The 21,733-nt window shown below is 52.1% G+C and overlaps 1 protein-coding gene across 8 annotated transcripts; it reads right to left on the bottom strand.

Annotated features, from left to right (window-relative positions):
• Nucleotides 1-917: 917 nt before the first annotated feature.
• AQP7 (aquaporin 7) lies at nucleotides 918-18,350 on the bottom strand. 8 transcript variants are annotated; one of them, XM_047755249.1, is made up of 9 exons: nucleotides 17,846-17,945; nucleotides 16,687-16,733; nucleotides 12,487-12,613; nucleotides 4,879-5,002; nucleotides 4,339-4,476; nucleotides 4,014-4,132; nucleotides 3,585-3,802; nucleotides 2,005-2,077; nucleotides 918-1,172 (listed from the first exon to the last, which is right to left on the bottom strand). In XM_047755249.1, the coding sequence occupies exons 2-8, from the start codon at nucleotides 16,710-16,712 to the stop codon at nucleotides 2,011-2,013; spliced, it is 819 nt and encodes a 272-aa protein (XP_047611205.1). In that variant the 5' UTR covers nucleotides 16,713-16,733; nucleotides 17,846-17,945; the 3' UTR covers nucleotides 918-1,172; nucleotides 2,005-2,010. The 8 variants fall into 8 exon arrangements, with proteins under 8 accessions (XP_047611205.1, XP_047611203.1, XP_047611201.1 ...); XM_047755247.1 differs by having other exon boundaries at nucleotides 918-2,077; XM_047755245.1 differs by lacking the exons at nucleotides 918-1,172; nucleotides 2,005-2,077; nucleotides 17,846-17,945 and adding exons at nucleotides 2,921-3,233; nucleotides 18,188-18,350.
• Between the last annotated feature and the right edge of the window lie 3,383 nt (nucleotides 18,351-21,733).

Genomic DNA, 21,733 nt, shown 5'->3' with positions numbered 1-21,733 from the left:
TACGTGATACCAATGAATGAATATGTATCACAGTTGTAGGTTATAAGCACAGTCATGTAATAAACCCATACATTTACCCCAACTACAGAACTAGAAAATTCTTCACAGCTGGTACCACCGCCATTATGTTCCTCCCCATCTTACCTCCCATCACTCTCTCCTTGTAGGAAGCATCACTTCTTTGTTTTTCTTTTTGGGGCCGCACCCATGGCATATGGAGATTCCCAGGCTAGGGGTCAAATCGGAGCTATAGCTGCTAGCCTGCACCACAGCCACAGCAACATCAGATCTGAGCCGTGTCTGTGAACTACACCATAGCTCACGGCAATGCCAGATCCTTAAGCCACTGAGGGAGGCCAGGGATTGAACCTGCATCCTCATGGATGCTAGTCAGATTCATTAACCGCTGAGCCACGATGGGAACTCCACTTCTTTTTTTAAAAGTAGTTTTATCACATTTGTACACCCACAGAATATATTCCTTTTTTGCTTGTTTTTAACAGTAAAACTAGTGTCAGACTGCCTTGCTTTTTATGCCTCCAAACCTTTTCCCTGTTGTTACAGGTAGCCGTTTTACCTTGGTTTTCAGTGATGATCATATTCTGCTGTATGTGACTAGACTGCAGTGTAAGTATCTCTTCCCCTGTTGAGGGACATTTGGGGTGTTTCCAGTGTCCCCTGACCACCCACATTGTGCCCCTTGTCAGCCACACCTCCTGAGAGGTCCACTCCACCCCATAGCTGCCTCTCTGCTGTGCTCCCAGGACCCCGTTCATCGACCCCCTTTGCCTTTCTTCGGCCTCAGCTGTCCTCACACAACCACAGCTTCCCCAATCTCTGTTTCCAGTCTCTTCCAAGCTCCAGACCACAGAAAAGGCGTGATGGTTTATTGAACACTTACTCTGTGCCATGCATCATTCTCAGTATCACACATGTTTTATTTCATTGAATACTCACATTAACACAAGTGGTAGGTAATATTATTAGACCCATTTTACAAATGAGAAAACTGAGGCCCAGAATGGCTGACTTGCCCAAGACTACACACCACACCTCTCGCTCAAGTTCCATAGGCAACTCAGACTCAATGTGTCCAGGATGTAACTCATCCTCTTCCCCCTCAAACCAATTCCTCTCCCATGCTCCACACTCAGTAGAGACATCTCCAGCACCTGGGGCCCAAGCCAGAAACCAGAAGTCAGCCCTGACCCCAGCCGTATCCTCACCCACCATTTCATCCACCTGGAGCCCAGGTCCTGCAAGTATTACCTGCTTGGTATTAGGCCAGTCCTACCTCTCCTTCTGTCCCTAGCACTGACCATTAGCCACCCTGCCATGCTCTTGGCACCATCTCCTTTGCAGGCCCCATACCCCCTTTTCTAGCCCCTGCACACTGCAGCTCAGGGGGGCTTTCTCAGTGTCATCTCTTCATGGCCCCACCTCTAGAAGAAAGCCCTACCTCCTCTGCCCTGTCCCCTCAAACCACAAAATGTGACAACTAGCCCTGGAAGGGACGTGCCCCCCCGCTTCTGCTCTGTCTCCTCTGGGAAGCCATCCATGGCCTCCCCCTGAGGCTGGGCTCTGAACCCCCTCTGAGCCCCACATGCAGCCCCTCTTTACCGCTTCACCCCTTTCCTGTGATTACCTGTCCCCTCTAGGAGCTACACTCCTTGAAGGCAGAGATCCAGCCTTATCCTCTGGGGCGTCTCTAGTGCCCAGGCAGGGCCTGCACACAGGAGGTGCTCAGTGATTGTTGAAAGGCACAGTGATTGCACAAGCAGAGGCAGGAGCCATGGGTGACATGCTGCCTTCCATGTCCCAGAAAGCAGGGTGATTCCTTCCCAGCCCTATCCCTACTCACCCTCTGCACCTGTCCCTCTGAGCCCCATGAAACCACTTCCTGTCCCCGCACCACTGGGATTTTCCTTTCCTTTCTGACTCTGGAATCCCTCACTGTGAAAGAGCTCTGGCCCCAGAAGAGGGGAGAGGAGCCCAATCTCTTACCTCCTTTCAGTCTACATCAGGCATTTTCAAGGGTGGGGGTGGTTTTTGCTCCCATGGGAGAGAAAAACAGATTCTTAGGAGAGACAAAAAAAAAAAAAAAAAAAAAAACCTTACTTTTTGTATGTATAAAGCAAAGATATACATACAGTGCATAAACAGATGTGCAGTACATCTGTGGTCTTAGAATATCACGTGATTCAGAAAAAAGGTATCTAAAAGGCTCCTGAGCAGGGGTGGTAGTGAAAAAAATGGTTGAGAAACTCTTATCTACACACTTGGGCCTTATCTTGCCTGGTCCACGGACTGGCCAGCACTGAGGGAGAGTCTAGGGTCCTATCCCAGGGCAGCTCAAGGTATCTCCAGAGGAGTTCCCATCATGGCTCAGTGGGTTCTGAACCAGTATCCATGAGGATGCAGGTTCGATCCCTGCCCTCACTCAGTGGGTTAAGGATCTGGCGTTGCCATGAGCTGTGATGTAGGTCTCAGGTGCGGCTCAGATCCAGTGTTGGTGTTGCTGTGGCAGCTGCAGCTCGGATTCGACCCCTAGCCTGGGAACTTCCATATGCTGCAGGTGTGGCCCTAAAAGGGGGGGAAAAAAAAGGTACCTCCAGAGCTGACCACCTGCTGGCTACCTGGTGTCCCATCCCCCAAGCCAAGCCATTCCCTCCCTCCCTGTGCCTGAAGGTCCACTGTTCTGTGTCCAGTGTCCTCTAACCTGATCCTGTTCTTACAGAGGCCGCAGGTCAGCCCTTCTGCTTTCCCCCCTAAAGGGAACCCCAGCTCCCAGGGCCCGAGGGAGTAGGAGGTCTCTCAGCTCTGTACTCCAGCCTTGGGCCAGGGCGTAACCCTGGAGCTCCTGGAAGAATCCAGGAGGGAAGCCCAACCACAGCAGGCACCCAGGAAGTGGGGATGCCACTGCGGGACAAGGCTTTCTTTATTGGGGAGGGGGTCACAAATAGTCTTACTCAGAGGTACTCTAGGCAGATGGAGTCCCTTAAGGGTGGGACACGACTGAAGATCTGGTGTCGGGATACACAGAGACGGGGTTGTGGGTAGAGGTCACGGGTGGGCGAGACACAGATATTCTGTGGTCTTCGTACGTTAGGGGGTTCTCCAGTATCTGGGGCTCCTGTCGGGTGCTGGAGCCAATGAAGACCAAGTAGATGATGGCACCTAAGTAGGCACCCAAGGGAGGTGCCACCACTGGCACCCACCACCAGTCCCCGGCACTGCGGACAAGAGACAAAGGTGGCTTAGGGGGCCAGTGCCCAGCATGCCACCTGTCGCTACCTCAGGCTGAGAAGGGGCCTTAGAGTAGAGGAGTAACCCCCACCGTAGCCCGGGAGTTGGCCCCAAGCCTGGGCCCCGGTCAGCTTCAGCCTGATTTAGGGCCAGGGTTGACATTCAGTCCAGGAGCAGGGTCTGCCTCAGTGTTGTCCTGGAGGAAGGTCTGGACTCACTCCTGCCTGCCCAGTCCATGGGGAGCTCTGCAGAGCCCACCCCTCTCCCACGCTGCTCCACCCCTCCACATGCAGGGAACCCATAGAAAACCTGCGGGGATGGGCTGGCCCAGGCAGTACCTGAAGACCTGTGTGCCCCAGCCAGCAATGAAGGTGAAGAAGCGGGGAGGCAGGTCCCGGGATGGGTTGATGGCATAGCCCGAGTTCATGCCCATGGATGCGCCAATGATGACTACAAGGATGCCGATCACCACGGCCTGTGTCCCCTGCAGGGCTGGGTTGTTCTCCTTGTCCGTGATGGCCAAGAGACACAGCTGAAGCATCCCTGTCAATATCACCTGGGGAGCAGATGCCATGGCAGCCACCTGGGGCTCCTAGTCAAGCCACAGGGTCTCAGCAGTGCCCCTGGCCCAAACCCCTGGCAGAGATGTCTTGGCATTGTCCCCATCCAGAACTCCCGTCCTCTCCATTGTGAGGGGCTGCCTGCTGGCCCGTTCCTATGTGGGGGGGGCGGCGCTTGAAGAGGGACACCCACCCTGGACCACTGACCTCATCCAGGAAGCCCCTCCACAATGTCATGTGTTGAGGAAGATAGGTGGCAAAAATGTTAGCTGTGGCTGTGGGACCAGTCACTGTCAGCTTCCCCTCCGAGAATTCCATAATGGCACCTGCGGAGACACAGACGGAGTGGGAACCACCCCCAGATGAGCCCCACTGCAGTCCCAGAGGTGAGGCAGTAGGATGGAGACAGGGAACACCTCCAACACTTTTCTCTCCCAGACATTTTCACAGGCTAGGACACTGAGGCCAGGTCTGCCCATCTTTCAGGAGAGGAGGCCATGGCCAGAAGGACAACCCAAGGCAAGACACTCACCATAGAAAAGGCAGTAGACAGTGGCAGCAGCCAGGAAGGAGCCCAGGAACTGTCCCAGCACGTACACAGGAAACTTCTTCCAGGACATTCGGCCTAGTGCACAGTTGGTAAAGGTAACAGCTGCATTCATGTGGGCCCCTGCGGGGAAGGTCAAAGGTGTCGGGGTAGAAACAAACAATTATCAGTAATACTGAGGGCAGCAATGACAACAATGACAGCATTTATGAAGGGCTCACTCAGTCCTCACAAGGACCCTGAGTCAGGGACCACCATCCCCATTTCACCATTAGGGCCATGACAGTGAGGAGGGATGGAGAAGTTAAATTGCTGGCCTGAGGTGACTAGCTAGTTCAAAGTGGTGGGTCAAGGGGGTTCATGCAGCATCTGGGCAGAGGAAAGGCACCCCGGGTGTTCTCCCTCCAGGTGGTCCCTGAGGGGAGAGCCCTGGCTGACTTGTGGAAGGGGCTGCCTGGGAGGGGACAGAAGGAGCCCGCAGGGGACACCTGGCCTTGCCTGTCAGATGGGGCCCAGCCCACTCACCCGAGATGTTCCCTGCCACGTGCACTCCCATGGTGACTCCGAAGCCAAAACCCAAGTTGACTCCAAGGTAGCTCCCCATTTTATCTCCCAGAACCATGTGGGCCACGGAGCCTAGACCAAACACCTGTGGGAGAGCACCTCTGAGAGGACCACCCACCCAGGAGCCCCGACTCAGAGGACTCAGAGCTCAGCTGAGGTCCCACACCCCCAAGCACAGGCCTTCCCAGCGCTGCTCTTGGGGACCCTCTGCTGTGCTCCCTACTTCAGAAACTTCCTTGCTCATGGAAGCTGCACCAAGGGTATAAACGGAGCTGGGGCAGGGGAGTCAGGGGGTCTTACAGACGCATCCAGGCCACGAGATGTCAAGCCCACCTGAAGTTCCAGGAGGAGACAGGCCTTCAAGGAAGGTGGGGCTTGTGTGGATTGAACATCTCAAAGCATCTCACTTCAGCCTGGCCTGAAGGAAGTTTTCTCAAGGGATCTCTAAGCCTCATGTCTGAACTCTGCCGGGACCCCTCAGCCCTCACCGCCCCCACACACAGCAGCCCTGGAAGCCAGGGATTCTGCCTCTCTGGCCCTCAGTGCCATTTCCCTAGCTCTCAGGTGCCACTCCTGAACTTCCTGCTCTTGCCCATCCCTAAGTGCCGGATCTCATCAGGTGACCACCTCCCCACTGACCCCCTTCACAGAGAGATTAGAGGACTAAAGGGGAGCAACCACTCAACCTTCTCCAACCACTAACACCCACCTGCACCAATGCCCACCTTCCCTGACAGCTCTGACTCCTGTGCTGTGCAGAGCCTCCCTCTTACCTGTACTTTCCATCCCCCCCCTTGACTGGCTCCCACAGACTTGGGTCTCTTCCTCCTTAAAAGTAAAGCTTCCACCTCAGCCCAGCCTCACTCATCAGTCAGGCTCTAGGAAGGACCCACGAGCTGGCTCCTTTATCCCTCTCCTTGCCCTCCCTCCTCTGCCTGGCTTCTGCTTCCACCGGTCACTGACTCCAGCGCTCTGAGGGCTCTAACCTCCAGATTGCCCTAAGGTCCCTTCACACATTGTCTCACTTGACTGTGCTGACTTTTACCCTCTTCACCACTCTGAGCTTCTGGAAAGTACCTCCTCTTTGGCATCCATGACATCTCTTTCTCCTGGTTTTCCTCTCCCCTCTGTAGCCTCCTCCTCTCCAAGGTTCCTTCTCACATTCTTCTTCATTCATCTGCCTCATCAATACAAATGATCCTGGGGTTCTAGCCCTGGCCCTTTGCACGTCTCACCCCAGTCACCCCTGGGTTTTCTTATCAGGGCTAGGGCTTCAGATATGCCTGATCTACTCATTCCCCAAACCTCCATCTGGGAGCCAGATCCCTTTTTCCAAATACCCACTAGAAGTCTCTGGAGTGTTTTACAGGCACCTTGGGCTCTATGTTGAAAGCTCACCATCTCTCAGAAAATATGATCTTCATTCCATGTTCCCCCAATCAGACTGGCCAAGCCAGAAACTTGGATTTGCTCTCCCTCTTCGCCCACAACCAGTCGGCTCTGCTTCCACTCTCCCCAGGTCTTACCCAGTCTCCTTCACAGCCAGAGTAGCCTGACACAAAAATCTGATCACATCTGCCTCTTGTTCAAACATGCAGTGGATCCCTTCCATTTCTAGGATAAAGTCCAAACTCTTGGCCACCATTTAAGACCCTTGATAGCATGCCTTCTGCCCCTCAGTTTCATAGCTGATCCCGTGTTCCCTATGTTCAGCACTAGTATTACTGCTACTAACAGCATTACTGCTATCATTAATAACACCAGCCATTGAGCACTTACCATATGCCAGGCACTGCTAAGCAAGTTCTACCTATCACCTCCTGTAACCCTTAAACCAACTTAGGCATTAGGTACTATGACTCTCCCCATTTGATAGATGGGCAACTCGAGGCTCAGAGAAATTGAGTGGCTTGTTCAAAGTACACATCTTGCATGTGGTAAGACAGTTTTTGGATCTAGGCAGTCACCTATGCCAGTCTCAGACCAAACAACCACACTGCTCCCTGCTTGCCTTACCTTCTCATGCCCCCATTGTTTGTTTGTTTTTGTCTTTTTAGGGCTGCACCCATGGCATATGGAGGTTCCAAGGCTAGGAGTTGAATCAGAGCTGTAGATCCAAGCCATGTATGTGACCTACAACGCAGCTCACGGCAACACCAGTTTCTTAACCCACTGAGTAAGGCCAGGGATCCAACCCACATTCTAATGGACACTAGTTGGGTTCTTAACCCGCTGAGCGACATGGGAACTCCTGCCTCTATGTTTTTGCATATGCTATTCCCTCCATCTGGAATACCTGATCCTAGATCCTAAAAATCTGATAATCTGTTTTAAGGCCACACTTAGATGGCGCCTCCTCTGAAAAGACTATGTGTTTTGGATACACTGGCTTTGAGAGGCCTGTAGATGTCCAAACTGCTGGGAATTGGAATCTAGATCCAGTATGATGGCCACAAGCCACATGTGGCTATGATGTCCTTGAAATGTGGGTAGTCCAAATTGAGATCCACTGAAGTGTAAGGCACACACCAGATTTCAAAGGTTTCGTAGGAAGAGGAGACTATGGATCTTATTAATAACTTTATATTGATTACGTCTTCAACTGGAAACACTTTGGATATATGGGTTAAATACAATGATTATTAAAATTAATTTCACCCATTACTTTTTATCTTTCAAGTGTGGCTACTAGAAAATTATAAATTAACATATGTGGCTTGTATTTCCCTTGAACAGTCTTAGAGTTTTTTGGGAAAAGAAAACCTGGAGAGTTGTGGACATGAGGGCTGCAGCTGAAGCCTTCGGAGAAGATGAAGATCCCCGAGAGAGAGCACAGGGTGAGTAGGCAGCTGAGGGCAGAGCCTACGGCCAAACATCAGCCCTCGGGGTGGGTGTTAGAAGCCCCAGCTGGAGCAGCTGTGGAAATGGAAGAACAAAGAAAGAAGGTGCTCTGGACCCCATGTGGCCCACACAGTCATGTGTAGTCCCTGGGTCAAGCTCATGAAGGCCTGGAAACCACCCCTTTGGATGTCACAAGCCAGGGGTCTTCTTTAGTAGCGTGGTGAGCTCTATATCATCAGGCCATGGGGTCAGAAGGCAGGCCCCAGAGAGTGTGAGATGAGTAGGTGTGGAGGGAGAGTTGAAAGGACCAGTGTAGACATCTCTTTGAGAATCTGCTTGTGAAGGGAGGGAGAGAGAGCGTGATAAATGAGGGGCTCATGGGGTGAAGGGAGGAATGTTCTGTGTTCTGCTCTTTTGGGTAGAGATTTGAGTGTGTTAAGGTTGAGAGAGCAAGGGGCTGAAGATAAAAGAGGGAAAAAAGGATGAACAAAGTGCCTTAGTGCTTGGGGGTTTGGCACCAGACTAGAGGATCCTGCCTGAAGGAGGGGGTAGGGGCCCCACCTATATGCGGGTACACAGGGAGGTGAGGTCTGGTGGGTGAGGAGCCAGACAGAGGAAGCCCCGCAGTGGTTCACTATGTCGGGCTGGAGACTAAACCATTTGCTGATTAAAAAAAAAAAAAAAAGAGCAGGCAGATGGAGTTCCCATTGTGGCTTATTGGGTTAAGAAGCTGACATAGTGTCCCTCAGGATGCAGGTTCAATCCCTGGCCTCGCTCAGTGGGTTAAGGACCAGTCTTTGCCCTGAGCTGTGGTGTAGGTCTCAGACATGGCACGGATCCTGTGTTGCTGTGGCTGTGGTGTAAGCTGGCAGCTGTAGATCCCATTCAACCCCTAGCCTGGAAACTTCCATATGCCGCAGGTATGGCCCTAAAAAGAAAAAATGGCAGGTAAAGTACAGCAGCATTGGGGAAGTCTGAGAAAAGTGAAGCAGCCTGGATAGTGTGAGAGAGAGAAGGTTGAGCAGGCCCCCTAGGTTGCACAGGAGTCCCAGGACAGGTGCTAGGGAGCCCAGACATGGGCCAGCTTAGGACCAAGCGTAGGATGAGGCAGGAGAGGACAGGAGCAGGTGGGCAGCCAAGCCAGGCCAGGCCAACAGGTTTCAGGGTATCAGGAGGGGCAGGGACTGGAGCAGGCATGGAGGGTCTGAAGACCAAGGGTCCCCATTTCTAAGTAGGCGCTCACAATCATTTACTAAAAATAATGAGTGAATAAACCCCAGGGGCTCTCCTGTGTCAAAGTTGCCAACTGGCAGCCCAGCACACGTTTTGTTTGGATAACTCAGTTTTGATGCATCAGAGGTTTCAGCTTCCCTTGCAAAATCAGAAGCTCTGTCAACTCTGGCCTGAATTCCACCCCGCATGACAACAGTCAGCTGGAGTGGTGGCAGTCACGTCCTTGCAGGGGTCATCACTCTGCAGTTAGCCCCAGTCCCCACCACTCTGAGGTGACGCTTTGGGCCCACAGCCTGTGAGCTAGTTTTCCAGGGCCCAGTGCCCAGAACTGCACCTCCCTGGTCAGTAAATGTGGCCCAGCCTGTCCAGGTCCCTCCAATAGCCACGGGCCCAGCCCAGAAGACAACACCCCCAGGGGGATGGCAGAGTGAAACACAGCGGTACAATCTTCTCTCATCTCAGCTGCAATAAATGGGGCCCAAGGTCACACTAGCTGATCTGGCTAAACCTTCACCCTGATGACTCACTGAGCTTCCTATCAACTGAAAAAGCCCCCATTCCTTGGCACAGGCCCAACACCTACAAATAACAACAACACAATGTTCTCTGTGAGCTTAAACCTCACAAAGTTCTTTTATACGTATTACTTCCCTTGCATCCTCTCAGCCAATCCAAATGGCAAATGTTTCTGCTCCCACAGGAAACTGAGGCCTTGCAAGTGATCTTGAACTACCCAGAGCCTGGAAGTGAGGGCCTTACCTCAGCTGGGGGAGATTAGAAATCCATAGCTGGAGTTCCTGTTGTGGCTCAGAGGTAACGAGCCCAACTAGTATCCATGAGGATGTGGGTTCGATCCCTGGCCCCGCTCAGTGGGTTAAGGATCTGGCATTGCTGTGGCGTAGGCCAGCAGCTGTAGCTCCGATTGGACCCCTAGCCTGGGAACTTCCATATGCCTCGGGTGCAGTCCTAAAAAAAAGGAAGAAATCCACAGCTAAGCTAAGGGACAGAGCATAGAGATGAAAGGTCAAGACCAGGATGTAAGACTGGACTGTTAAATCATCTTCAATTATCTTAAAGTGTGACTTTGGGAAAGTGACTGTCTCATGGTGCCTCAGTCTCTCCATCTGTGAAATGGGAAATAATAATAGTACCTCCCTCACAGGGCTGTTGTGAGGATTTGAGGATGCCACTCATAAGGGCCTAGCATTATAGTGCCTGGTCTGTAGTAGGTGCTCTCTAATCATCTCAATAAAAGGAAAAGAAATTCGAGTGTGGGCAGCATGCAGGCATGAATGCACACGGGCAGGGCCTGCTTCCTGTGTCTACAGTTTCAAGGTTTAACAGCCCTCATGGGGCTGGAATGTCTTGTCATAAATGAATTACTTTGCCCTGGATTAAGGCAAGACAGGATCCAGGTGCTGTGATCATAGCTCAGGAGGGCAGGTAATGGGGGAGGGGAAGATGGTGAGAGGCAGGGAGATGGTGAGCAGCTGAGTGTGCTTTCCATGTAGACAAGCCACCAACACATGTGTCCTATGTGTGTGCTGGTTATTAGGCTGTTGGCCTTTTCCACACAAGTCAGCCAGCTCTAAATTAGCATTGTACTTACCAATGAGGAGGCTAACTCTTCAGAACTAATTAAGGTGCTTATATGAGGTCACACAGCTAGAAGATAGCAGAGCTGGAATTCAAACCCAGCTCTAAAGACCATGAAAAGGCCCAATTCAACACACTTGCTACTGTCTGAGAAGACAGGCGCTGAGCCACAGAGAGACCTGCCCAAGGCCAGCTGGTGACTCCGTGGCAGGATGATCAAGGTAACAACCCAGAGTGCCCTGGGTTCCATGGATCCCAGTATCTCCTACTCTGTGACTCAGTGCACAGGCATGCACAACACACACACAACCACACACACTTAGGCACACTCATCCTCCCTTGCCCTGCTGCCTCTGACCTCTGCCTCCTTTCCCAGAGGCTAGCCCTTCTTTTCACCAACCTAGGCCTTTTTAAGGTGCAAACAAGCATGGCCCCCGTTTAAGGGCAGACACTGGCTAGGATCAGTGGTGGAGCCAAAGCAGGTGGGGAGAGGGAGTTTCTAAGAAACTCCATGTTACATCTGGTTTCTGTCCCACCATCCCCTAAAAGAGCCCTCATCAAGGTCCCCAGTGACCTCCAGGTTGCCAAACCCTATAAGAAGGTGTCAGCACTCACCTTCTCCGGCCTGAAGCAACCTCCCACACTGCTGACCACGCCCTCCTTGTGGACCCCCCACTTCTGCAACCTGGCGTCTCCCCACCTTCTCCTTCCAGCCCTCTGGCCACCCCTTCTCAGGCCCCTTTGTGTGCTTCTCTTCATTCTGCAGGCACTGTCCTCAACTCATTTTTTTCTCTTTCTATACATTCCCATTGGACAATTTTTTTTGTTTTTTGTTTTTCGTTTTTGGCTTTTTAGGCTGCACCCTCAGCATATGGGAGTTCCCAAGCTAGCGGTCAAATTGGAGCTGCAGCTGCTGGCCCACACCACAGCCACAGCCATGCCAGATCTGAGCCATGTCTGCAACCTACACCGCAGCTCACGGCAACACTGGATCTTTAACCCACTGAACGAGGCCAGGGATCGAATCTACATCCTCATGGATACTAGTTGGGATCTTAACCCACTGAGCCACATGGGAACTGACCCACTGGACAATTTTTATAACCACCATTCATGTTCTGATGAAGTATAACTCTTTACTTCTAGCTCAAGCACTCTCCAGAGGTCCAGACCCCCATATCCACAATCACCCCCAAAATTTCTCCCAGGTACCTCACCTGATTGCATCCAAACCAACCTCACCACCTGCCCTGCACTGGGCCACAGGCTCCAGACCTGCTCCTTGGCACTTTCCCTGCATGTGCTGCTCTCAGTCTCGCTGCTTCCGTTCCTCTGTCATCCACTCCTTCTTCTCTATCCAAGGACCATCACCCCTCACCATCCTGGATCATTGCAACAGCTTCTTTCCTGGTTCTCCCCACTCCAGCTTTGCCCAGTCTGTTCCCGACCCACACTGCACCCAGAATTTCCTTCTAAAATCTAAATCTGATCATATCATTCTCCTACCTTGAAAACCTTCCGTGTCTCCCCATGGCCCTCAGGATTAATTCCCAAAGCCTTTCCAATCAGTGTCCCCTCTGATCTCTCTCCTCTTAGTTCCCCTTCTCCTCACTTCCAGCCATGCCCCCCGACCCACCCACCCCCAACCAGCCCATGATTTCATTCTGCCCCCACATATCATGAGCCCTTTCTCTCCCAAAAAGACTTAATGAGAAAGAGCTCTCTCCCTACTTTCCTGTGCTTCTCCCTCCCTCAGGCTTCCAGCTCAGGGGCTGAGGAATGAACAGTGTGACTCAGAGTCCAGCTCTGGAGGGTAGGTCGTGGATTGCCCTTGCTGAGCCCTACCTTCCTGCGGCCTCTTTCTCAAAGCCCCTCACCCTGTGCCCCCCACACACTCACCATCATGACAAACGTGCTCATGAACTCGGCCAAGAACTCTCTCACCATCTCCTTCCGCATTATTGTTTGCATCTTTGATATTGCAGGTGGCGTGATCATCTTGGAGGCACGGGTAGACCTGGTAGACCTGAAGCAGCAGCCCGATCCCATGGGCAGAAATGAGACTCAAGCCAATTTACTATCCATTGGCCCTTCAACTAATGGCTGAGTTAATTGGTAACGCAATGGCCTCTCCCCACTCACAGGTCCTCTTGCCCAGGGCAGCTGGTACTGCTGGGGTCAGAGGCATGTGACAGCCACAGGGATGTGGAGAGGGATTGGGGGTTGACAGTCAGGCCACGCCCCTGCTTCCTCCTGGTGGGACCTGGACCAGTGGGATGGGTGTACCAACAAACCGGGTTGCAGAGGGGATGTTTGGGGAGCCAGTAAATGCCCTCTGTGGTGCCCGTGAGCCTCGAAGGAGAAGCAGGCAAGAAAGAAGAGCTCAGCTATCTGCCTGCCTGCTTGTCTGCAGGAATCAGAGCTCTGGGAACACAAGCAGAGCATCAGGCAGGACCTGGCAAGAGCAAGGCTCTGCAAACAGCACAGGGTGTGGCACAGTCAGCTCCCAGGCTCTATAAACAACACCGAGGCCTGAGCATGCACAAGGTCCTGCCAGTGGTGATGGGGAGGGCAAAGTACACCAGCTCTGCAGCCAAATCTACACAAATGAACATCTGTAAGTGAATGAATGAGTAAGTGAAGGAATGAACCAGTGAAAGGGAGGGAGGCAAAAAAGGAGGGACTGAATCTAGCACTATGCTGGGTATGTGGTAGATGTGCAATATACATTGTCAAATGAGTGAAACTGAGCAATCAGGAGTTCCCTGGTGGCCTAGTGTTTAAGGATCTGGCATTGTCACCACTGTGGCTCGGGTCACTGCTGTGGCGTGAATTCGATCCCTGACCTGGAAACTTCAGCATGCCATAGGCACAATAAAAAAAAAGAGAACAAAAAACTGAGAACTCATCTGTTACTCTCCACTAAATCCCCAGAACTTCCCACAGTGCCTGATACACAGTAAATGATAAACATTTGTTTAGTAAGTACATGATTGGATGCATAGGTGAAAAAGTGAGTTAGAGGCTCTGTCCTCTGTTGGGGGTTGGGGGGCCTTGAGTTTGGGAAAGAAGTTGGGGTTTGGAGGCTAAAGAGGAGGAGGGGTGCAGATTCCTCTAAGCGTGACCTTAGTACTTGTCCAGATGGGTGACTCTCCCCATCTCCATGCTGAATGTCCCTCAACTGCTTCACCCTGCTGAGGACAGCAGCATCACCCCCACCCTGCCTCAGGCTTCCTGACTTTCCTCCCAGAAGCAAAGCCTAAGCACAGGGAGTGAGAAATGTCAAACAGGCATGGATAAAACACCTTCCACTTTTCTGGCTGAGACCCCATGTTCATTTCTCACTCACCCTAGCCCTTGCTCTGTCCTTACTTCAGGGAAACAAACCCAGGGCTGAGCATATAGAGGGGGAGGTAGAGGTGCCCGGATGGTTCAAGGACTCCTATCCAACTGAAGCTTCAGTGCAGTATCCTGCAAGAGTCATCTTGCCCCTAGCACCAGCTTCCTTAGCCCTAAAGAAGAGTCCAAGGCAGGCAGGAATCCAAGAACCATCCTGGGAAGGTACCAAGAGGCAGAGGAGAGGTGGACAAAGAAGGAAGTCAGAGACACTAAAAGAGCTCTGGAACCCTGGCCCCTTCTCCCTCACCACACAGTAGGCAGGACACAGTAAGTGACAAATAACTAATGAACCAAAGATTTATTGAATGCCTAGCACACCTACTATGTTCAGGCTCCGTGGTAAAGAACACTGGCTTGGTCCCTGCTCTTAGGAAGACAAACAATTAACTAAGCAATCCCAACAGTGTGAGGAGTGTGGCCACAAGTGAGGAGCAGGCACTGTGTGTTTGCAGGGAGGAAGCAGACGACCCAGAGGCGGGAGTAGGAGGCTCTTCCAGAGGAAGGAAATCGTAGGTCAAAACAGAAGACTGGCCAGATGGAGGAGCATCGGGGAGCCCAGGGAAAGTTCTGGGCTGAGGAATGGCTTGGACAAAGGCTTGCAGCTCTGACAACGTGTGATGTGTAGAGGAATTCTTCAAGGATGGGCCGCAGAGAGAGGAGAGAAGGTGGCTGGAGATGGGCAGAGAGGGGCAGACGGCCTCATGGTCCACACTGAGGAGTCCCACATCAACCCAGAGGGCCATGGGGTGGAGGATTTACACAGGAGTACTGCCTCCTCTTTGGAGGCTGGAGTGAAGGAGCAGAAGTGGAAGCGAGGTGAGCAATCAGACGGGCTGAGAGGTAACAGCAGCCTGAGCCATGAAGGTGCAGTGAGGTGGCTAGAGGAAGAGAGTCACACTAAAAGACTTGGTATCTTATTAGAGAGGAGGGTGGAGAGGGATGGGACAGGGATGACCCCAGGCTCTGGCTAGAGCAGCACCATGGCCTACATGAGGCACAGGAGAGAAGCTTCAGGCTTAGGCAGGAAGATGAGGAGTCCCCTTCTGGGTGTGGTGAGTTGGAGGAGTCCGATAGTCAGCTAAGTGGAGGTGACCAGTAAGGAGGCTGCTGGTCACGAGGTTTTGCTTAGAGATGCACATCTGGAGGAGTTTCCATTGTGGCACAGCAGAAACGAATCTGACTAGGAACCGTGGGGTTGCAGATTCGATCCCTGGCCTCGCTCAGTGGGTTAAGGATCCGGCATTGCTGTGAGCTGTGCTGTAGGTCACAGACACAGCTTGGATCTGGCGTTGCTGTGGCTCTGGCATAGGCCGGCAGCTGTAGCTCCGATTCAGTCCCTAGCCTGGGAACTTCCATATGCTGCGTGTGCGGCCCTGAAAAGACAAAACACACACACACACACAAAAAAGAACAAGGTCTTGGGAGTTCCAATTGGACTCCTAGCCTGGGAACCTCCATATGCTGTGGGTGTGGCCCTAAAAAGACAAGAGACAAGAAAAAAAAAAAAGAACAAGGTCTTGACTTCTGGCTTGAGGAGTGGAGGAGAAATGGAGGGATCCTTGACTGAGCTCAGAGCACAGAAGGAGGAATGGGCTTGGGGGAGTGGATATGGCTGTTTTCAGCTGGGACTGAGAGAGCTATGAGACCCAGTAGGACTTTTTTTGTGTGTCTTTTTAGGGCCACATGTGTGGCATATGGAAGTTCCCAGGCTAGGGGTTGAATCAAAGCTGCAGCCACTGGCCTACACCACAGCCACAGCAACTCCAGGTTCTGTGACCTACACCTCAGCTTGCGGCAATGCCGGATCCTTAACCCACTGAGAGAGGCCAGGGATTGAACCCACACTTTCATGGATACTAGTTAGATTCTTAACCCTCTGAGCCACAGCAGGAACTCCCCCAGTGGGTCTTTGGAAACAGGATCTAAAGCCCAGGAGAGAGCCAGGGCAGAGACAGCAATGTCATCAGCACAGAGGGGTACCCATTCATTCTCCAAGAGTACAGACAAATATCCCTGCCCGTGTGGAGCTGACAGGCAGTGATGAAATGTAGTAAGAATGTACATTTGTCTAAAAGAGGGTAGTGCATCCTATGGGAAAGAGCAAGGAAAAGCGGGGTGGGGGGGGCAGTTTTGAATGAGGCGGTCTGGGTGAGCCTCATTGAGAAGGTGGCATTTGAGCAAAGAAAGACAAGAAGGGGCTGAGGGAGTGAGCCATGTGGGTGACTGTAAGAAGAATGTTTTAGGCAGAGGGGACAGTCACTGAAGGACTCTGAGCGTGATTAAAGGAAAGGAAAGGAGGTCATTGTGACTGGAATGGGGAGGGTGGGGTGGGGGAATGTCAGAGAGGGAATGGGCATTAGATAGGCAGGGCCTTGGCCATTGCAAGCCTTCACCCCAAAGAGACATGAGCCGTCCAGGGTGAGAGGCAGTGAGTTCAGTTCAGTTGAGAACAACCTACATGGGGCAGCTGGAACCCACTGGCCAACCCCAACCCTCATCCAGGTCTTTCTGAGCTTTCCCTCTTGGTGCAGGCGGGAGTGGCCCTTCTTCTGGGCCCTGTGGTCTGGTGGGGGGTGGGAAGGAAGCAGTCTGGGAGGGTCAGCCACCATGAGGGAGAGGGAGAGAGTGGGGTGGGGGGCACTGGGAGTGTGCTGAGTGGGGGACAGGAGGCTGGGGTAGGGGAATGGGTGGGATGCTTACCGCCTCTTCCTGTCTCTTTCAGTCATAGTCTTTGAGATTGTTAGATGCTGTGGACCCAAAAAGAGGTCACTAGGGCTTGAGGGATGACACAGAACTTGGCCCCTCATTCTCATCAGTTCTCAGCCCCCTGGGGAGAAGCCACAGGGAAAGCTCCTGCCAGTGCCAACCCCTCAACCTAGCCAAGCTGGCAGGGAGGGAGATGCAATGTGCTTCAGCCAATGGGGAGAGGCCCTGGGGCCCCACCCCTGACCCACGCTGGCCTCAGGATCCCTGGGCCCTGGACCAGGCCCTGTGGAGGTCTTCCTGCCTTGGACAATGGAGATGCCTACAGCCTCCTCTCAGCAGCTCCACCCCCACATAAGTGGGTATTACTGCCTTTAGTCTAGCTTCAAACTCTCTTGCTGCTGACTTAAACTGACCTTCCAGGACCTCTTCCACCCCTTCCTTGCACGCACGCGTGCACACACACACAGAGAGACACAAACACACAGGAGGGGTCCTGGAAATTCCTTTAGTCTATACTCCCACCTCAGAACAAAGTCTACCCTCTCACCATTCCTGAAAATTCCCTTTTATTCCCACTTTCCTCACAAATGAGAGCACAGAACTAACCCTGGAATCTCCCATCCTCCGTGTCCTGCTTGTGCTCTAGCCCAGTTCCCTCTAACTGCAGCCTAGGTTCACGTCCCAATCCTTGATTGCAGAAACCCCCTAGCCCCCAGCCCTGGCTTCTCAGGACAGGACTCTGGGGGTGAAAACCTCTCCAGCGGCAAAGCCAGAAATCCACCCATCTCTCTGATCTGCATCCCTTCTGCTTTGGACCAGGACCACCGGTCTCTACTCCTCATCCCACCCCACCCCCGGCTCTGTGGACAGCCCAGCCTCACACATCCTCCCAATCTCCGTTCCAGGGCTGGTGCTCCCGGCAGCCAATTTACAGGTAAGGAAACTGAATCCCAGAAAGTGTGACATATCCATATGATGCAGCAACTCAGGACTAAACCAGAACAGACACCCAAGCCTTCAGCTCCCAGCTGGGGTTTCTTCCCCAGAGAGTCCTATGGTCCCCTCCTCCCCACAGGGTTTCCAGGGAATGGCACTCCCAGTCCTGGGCCCCAGGGGAGACCCCTGTCCCAGCCTTGCCTGGGGACCAACTTACTCTGCTGATGTGCCTTATGCTTCCAAGCTCAGCCTTGGGGGCTCCTTGTAAGTGAGCAGCCTTTAGTGAGCAACCTTTAGTGGCCTTGTTCAGCCATTGGTCAGCATTGCAGTGGGCCCTTCCCCCAGCAAGTGACAGTTAGTGAGTGACCGTTGGCCCCTCCCCCTCCCCTTTCTCTGTATAAAAGGAGCCTGAATTCAGACTGAGGCAAGATGGTTTTTTGAGACACTAGTCTGCCATCTTCTCGGTCTGCTAGCTTTCCGATTAAAGTCGCTATTCCTTGCCCCAACAACTCATCTCTGAATTTATTGGCCTGTCCTGCGGCAGGCAGAGTGAACTTACAGCAGGTCTTGGTCTTGTTCCTCCGTGACTGTCTCAGGCTCTGGCTATGGCCCCCACTAGGGCTCCACAGTCCCAAGCCCACCTCTTAGTCCTCCTCGGGGTGGCCCTGAGCACTGCTCTGCTCTGCTCTGCTCTGCTCCTCCAGGGGAGAGGTCAGTGGGACAGGGGTTTGGCCCATACCGCTTGAGCCAAGTCCCGACACACTGCCCAAAATAGCATCCCTTTTCCTGCCAGCAGCACCACAGAGACAGGGTTCTGAAGCAGCCCTGTGAGGTCAGAGTGGAGCTCCAAGTGGGTGCACTGAGCCTCAGAGGGTGGGCCTGTGCTCCAAGCCAGGTGTCCATCCCAGAGCCAGAGGAAGCCCTCTGAGGGCCCCAGACCTGGGGGAAGCCCCAGAGGCTCCTGAGGGCCCCCCTGGTAGGGAGAGTTGCACAGAATGGGGATTGGTGGTGGAAAGTTCTGGAGATCAACAACCAGGTTGAGGGGTTGGGGAGAAGACCCTGGATCAGTCCTAAGGAAACCCTCATCCCAAAGAAGGTAGGGGATTCTCAGGCTTTGAGCCCAGGGGTCGCACACTTGGAAAGGAAGAAAGCCACATAAGCCAGATTTGCAAGGAAACCTCAGTCTAAGAGGGGAGGTAGAAAGCCAAGCCTGGTTCTGGTTCTCTGAAGGTCCTTTGTGGGGGAGGAGAAAAAGCCTCATCCTCTAGGAGCCTCCATCTGAGTGGGGGAAGGGGGACCTAGGCCCCAGCCTCAGGAAAATGCTTCCCCTGGGAACAGCAAGCCAGGCCTCTGTGAAAGAGCTAAGAGGGACCAGAGTGTAAGGCTGAGGGTGGGGTGACCAAGGTGGGGTCAGGAGTAAGCCAGGGGATCAGCTGTCATCTGAGAGGACTTCTGGAGCCAGGGCATGGCTGAGCCTCCAAAGGTGGGCCAGTTTGAGATGTGAGCAGGTGACCTAGTGCTGAGACACGAGGGAGGGGCTGCTGGACTGCAACATGTCAGGAGACCTGCCAGGTGGAGTAGTGGATGGTGGGCAGTGGGTCCAGGAAGCTTCTGAGGCGGCAGCCCCTGGTTGTGAGGTGATATAAGATTTGGTTGCAAAGCCAGCTCTGGGAATAGGATTGTCCTCTAGAGGGTGCCAGTAGACTGAGGCAGGTCTGGAGCTTGCATTGTCCAGGCCTCCTCCCCTGCTTGCCCAAGTCCCCACCCCTACTTGCCTAGCAGGTCACTCTGCACAGTGAGGCAAGGTAGGCTGTCCAATCAAATACCATCCTTAAGAAACAAACTTAGAGTTCCCTGGTGGCTCAGTGGATTAAGGGTCAGCATTGCCACTGCTGTGACTTGGGTTGCTGCTGTGGTGAAGGTTCAGTCCCTGGCCTGGGAACTTCTGCAAGTTGCAGTTGCAGCCAACAAAACAAAATAAAAACAAGAAACAAACTCCTCTACTGCCACACCTTGGCTAAGGCTCTGCCTCTCATGCCCCTCTGCAGACTTGCCTTTGTTCCTTTCCTGTGTGCCCTGATGAGGTCAGGGTGAGGGAAGGGTCAGAAGTGGAGCTGGGGAGTTCCTGTTGTGGCTCAGTGGGTTACAAACCCAGCTGGTATCCATAAGGATGCAGGTTTGATCCCTGGCCTCACTCAGTGGGTTAAGGGTCCGGTGTTGCCGTGAGCTGTGGTGTAGGTAATAGATGAGGCTCAGATTCGACCCCTAGCCTGAGAACTTCCATATGCTTTGGGTGTGGCCCTAAAAAACAAAACAAAAAGAGGCACAGGAAGGCCAGGGAGGCTCCTTTGCTGAGGACAGACTGGCCTTGGTGGGCTGGTGGAGGGAGGATGACCACAGCACTGAAGAAGTAGAGGCTGAGGAGGCAGAAAGTTCAACCACGGAGAGAAGAGAGGCTCTGAGGGGCTTCCAGGCTGGGCACTGGGGTCAGAGTTGGATCTAGACAGAGCCTAGGGTGATCTCCAGGGCCTATGGAGATGGTGTGGGCAGAGAGGAAATACCTATCTTTACTGAGGGGGCTCTGAGTAGGGTCACAAGATAAAATAGAAGATGTTCAGTTAATTTGAATTTCAGAGAAGCAGTATTTGCAATATTTGGGACATACTTACACTAAAAATTTACCCATTGTTTCTCTGAAATTCAAATTTAACTGAGTGTCCTAGCTCTGGTTTCAGTGAAGACCCCTCTTGAAGCTTTGCACACTTACCTGGTTTGAGTCCCAGCTAGGCATCAGATTCACAGCACAACCTTGGCTCAGTCCCTGCCCCTCTGGAGTGGGGTTGGAAGATATGCAGTCCTCTCACCCCACTGCTTTTGGCATCCAGACAGTGTCCAGGAAGGAGTCCTCCTGTGTTACAGTGGGTTAGGATCCAGTGTTGTCACTACAAGCAGCTCAGATTGCTCCTGTGTAGCAGGTTCGATCCCTGGCCTGGGAACTAATGATGCCTTGGGCGTGTCCAAACAAACAAAAAAGACAAGGTCTAGGAGAAGGTTTACAAATGTAGCAGCAGACCATAAGTCAAAAAGTAATTTGGTTGAGGAGTTCCCTTCGTGGCTTAGCAGTTAATGAACATGACTAGGATCCATGACGATGCAGGTTCGATCCCTGGCCTTGTTCAGTGGGTTAAGGATCTGGCAATGCCATGAGCTGTGCTGTAGGTCGCAGGCGCAGCTCACATCCTGAGTTACTGTGGCTGTGGTGTAGGCTGTCAGCTGTAGCTCTGATTCAACCACTAGCCTGGGAACTTTCTTATGCCGTGGGTGCAGCCCTAAAAAAAAAAAAGAAAAAAAGTAATTAGGTTGAAATGATAAATCAGTTGGAAATGCATTGGTAATATTAGTGTGCTACAGGGCAATTTTTATAAACTCTGATGTATCTTTAGGCGTTTAGTCCTTTCAGCAATTTCTCAGTTTTCTTATACTGATTTTGCCTGAAATGCACTACTTTGGCTAGTAAAATGTTGGAAATAGTCCAGTCCTTCAATCCTTAACTGCTAGGCCACTAGGGAACTCTAACCTCCTGTTCTTACTCACTACTAAAAATCTTACAATGTGAATTAGTGATTGGGGACATTAATGTTCAACCTTACTGAAAATTTAAATATTTATGAACACATAGCTAAACAAGTCAAGCAGATTTAGTTATCTATCATTGGAGTGGAAATATTTTAAAAATAGAAACCAAATTAATAATCTCATATCCTTTTCTTTTATTCTTTTATTACCTAAAATACAAATAAGCCGAAGGAACATTTTCCCTCCATGACAACAACTACAAACATTTTGATAGGTTTCTTTCTAATCCTTTTTTTTTAATGTGTACACATATACACATACCCTCCCATGTTGTCAACAAGAAGTAGAATAAAACTTCCATAGGGCTTTGTAAAGTTCTTTTTTACAAAGATGTTTTTTTCATTCAAACATTAAGAATATTTCCGGAGTTCCTGCTGTTGCACAATGGCATTGACGGAGTCTTGGGAGCACTGGGACACAAGTTTGACCCCTGGCCCAGGAGCAGTGGGTTAAGGATCTGGTGTTGCCA

This window comes from Phacochoerus africanus, chromosome 12 (assembly GCF_016906955.1).
Source record: "Phacochoerus africanus isolate WHEZ1 chromosome 12, ROS_Pafr_v1, whole genome shotgun sequence".
NCBI classification, from domain to species: Eukaryota; Metazoa; Chordata; class Mammalia; order Artiodactyla; family Suidae; genus Phacochoerus; species Phacochoerus africanus.
This window is presented reverse-complemented; position numbering and strand designations above follow the sequence as displayed.

Bases quoted from the DNA above. Each gene is read 5' to 3' on its own strand.
- AQP7 (XM_047755245.1), bottom strand. From the start codon at position 16,712: ATGACTGAAAGAGACAGGAAGAGGCG. The intron at 4,477-4,878 runs GTGAGTGGGCTG...CCTTCCCCGCAG, and splicing joins CGTGGCAGGGAACATCTCGG to GGGCCCACATGAATGCAGCT. The intron at 3,234-3,584 runs GTACTGCCTGGG...TCTTGTCCGCAG, and splicing joins TGGGGCACACAGGTCTTCAG to TGCCGGGGACTGGTGGTGGG.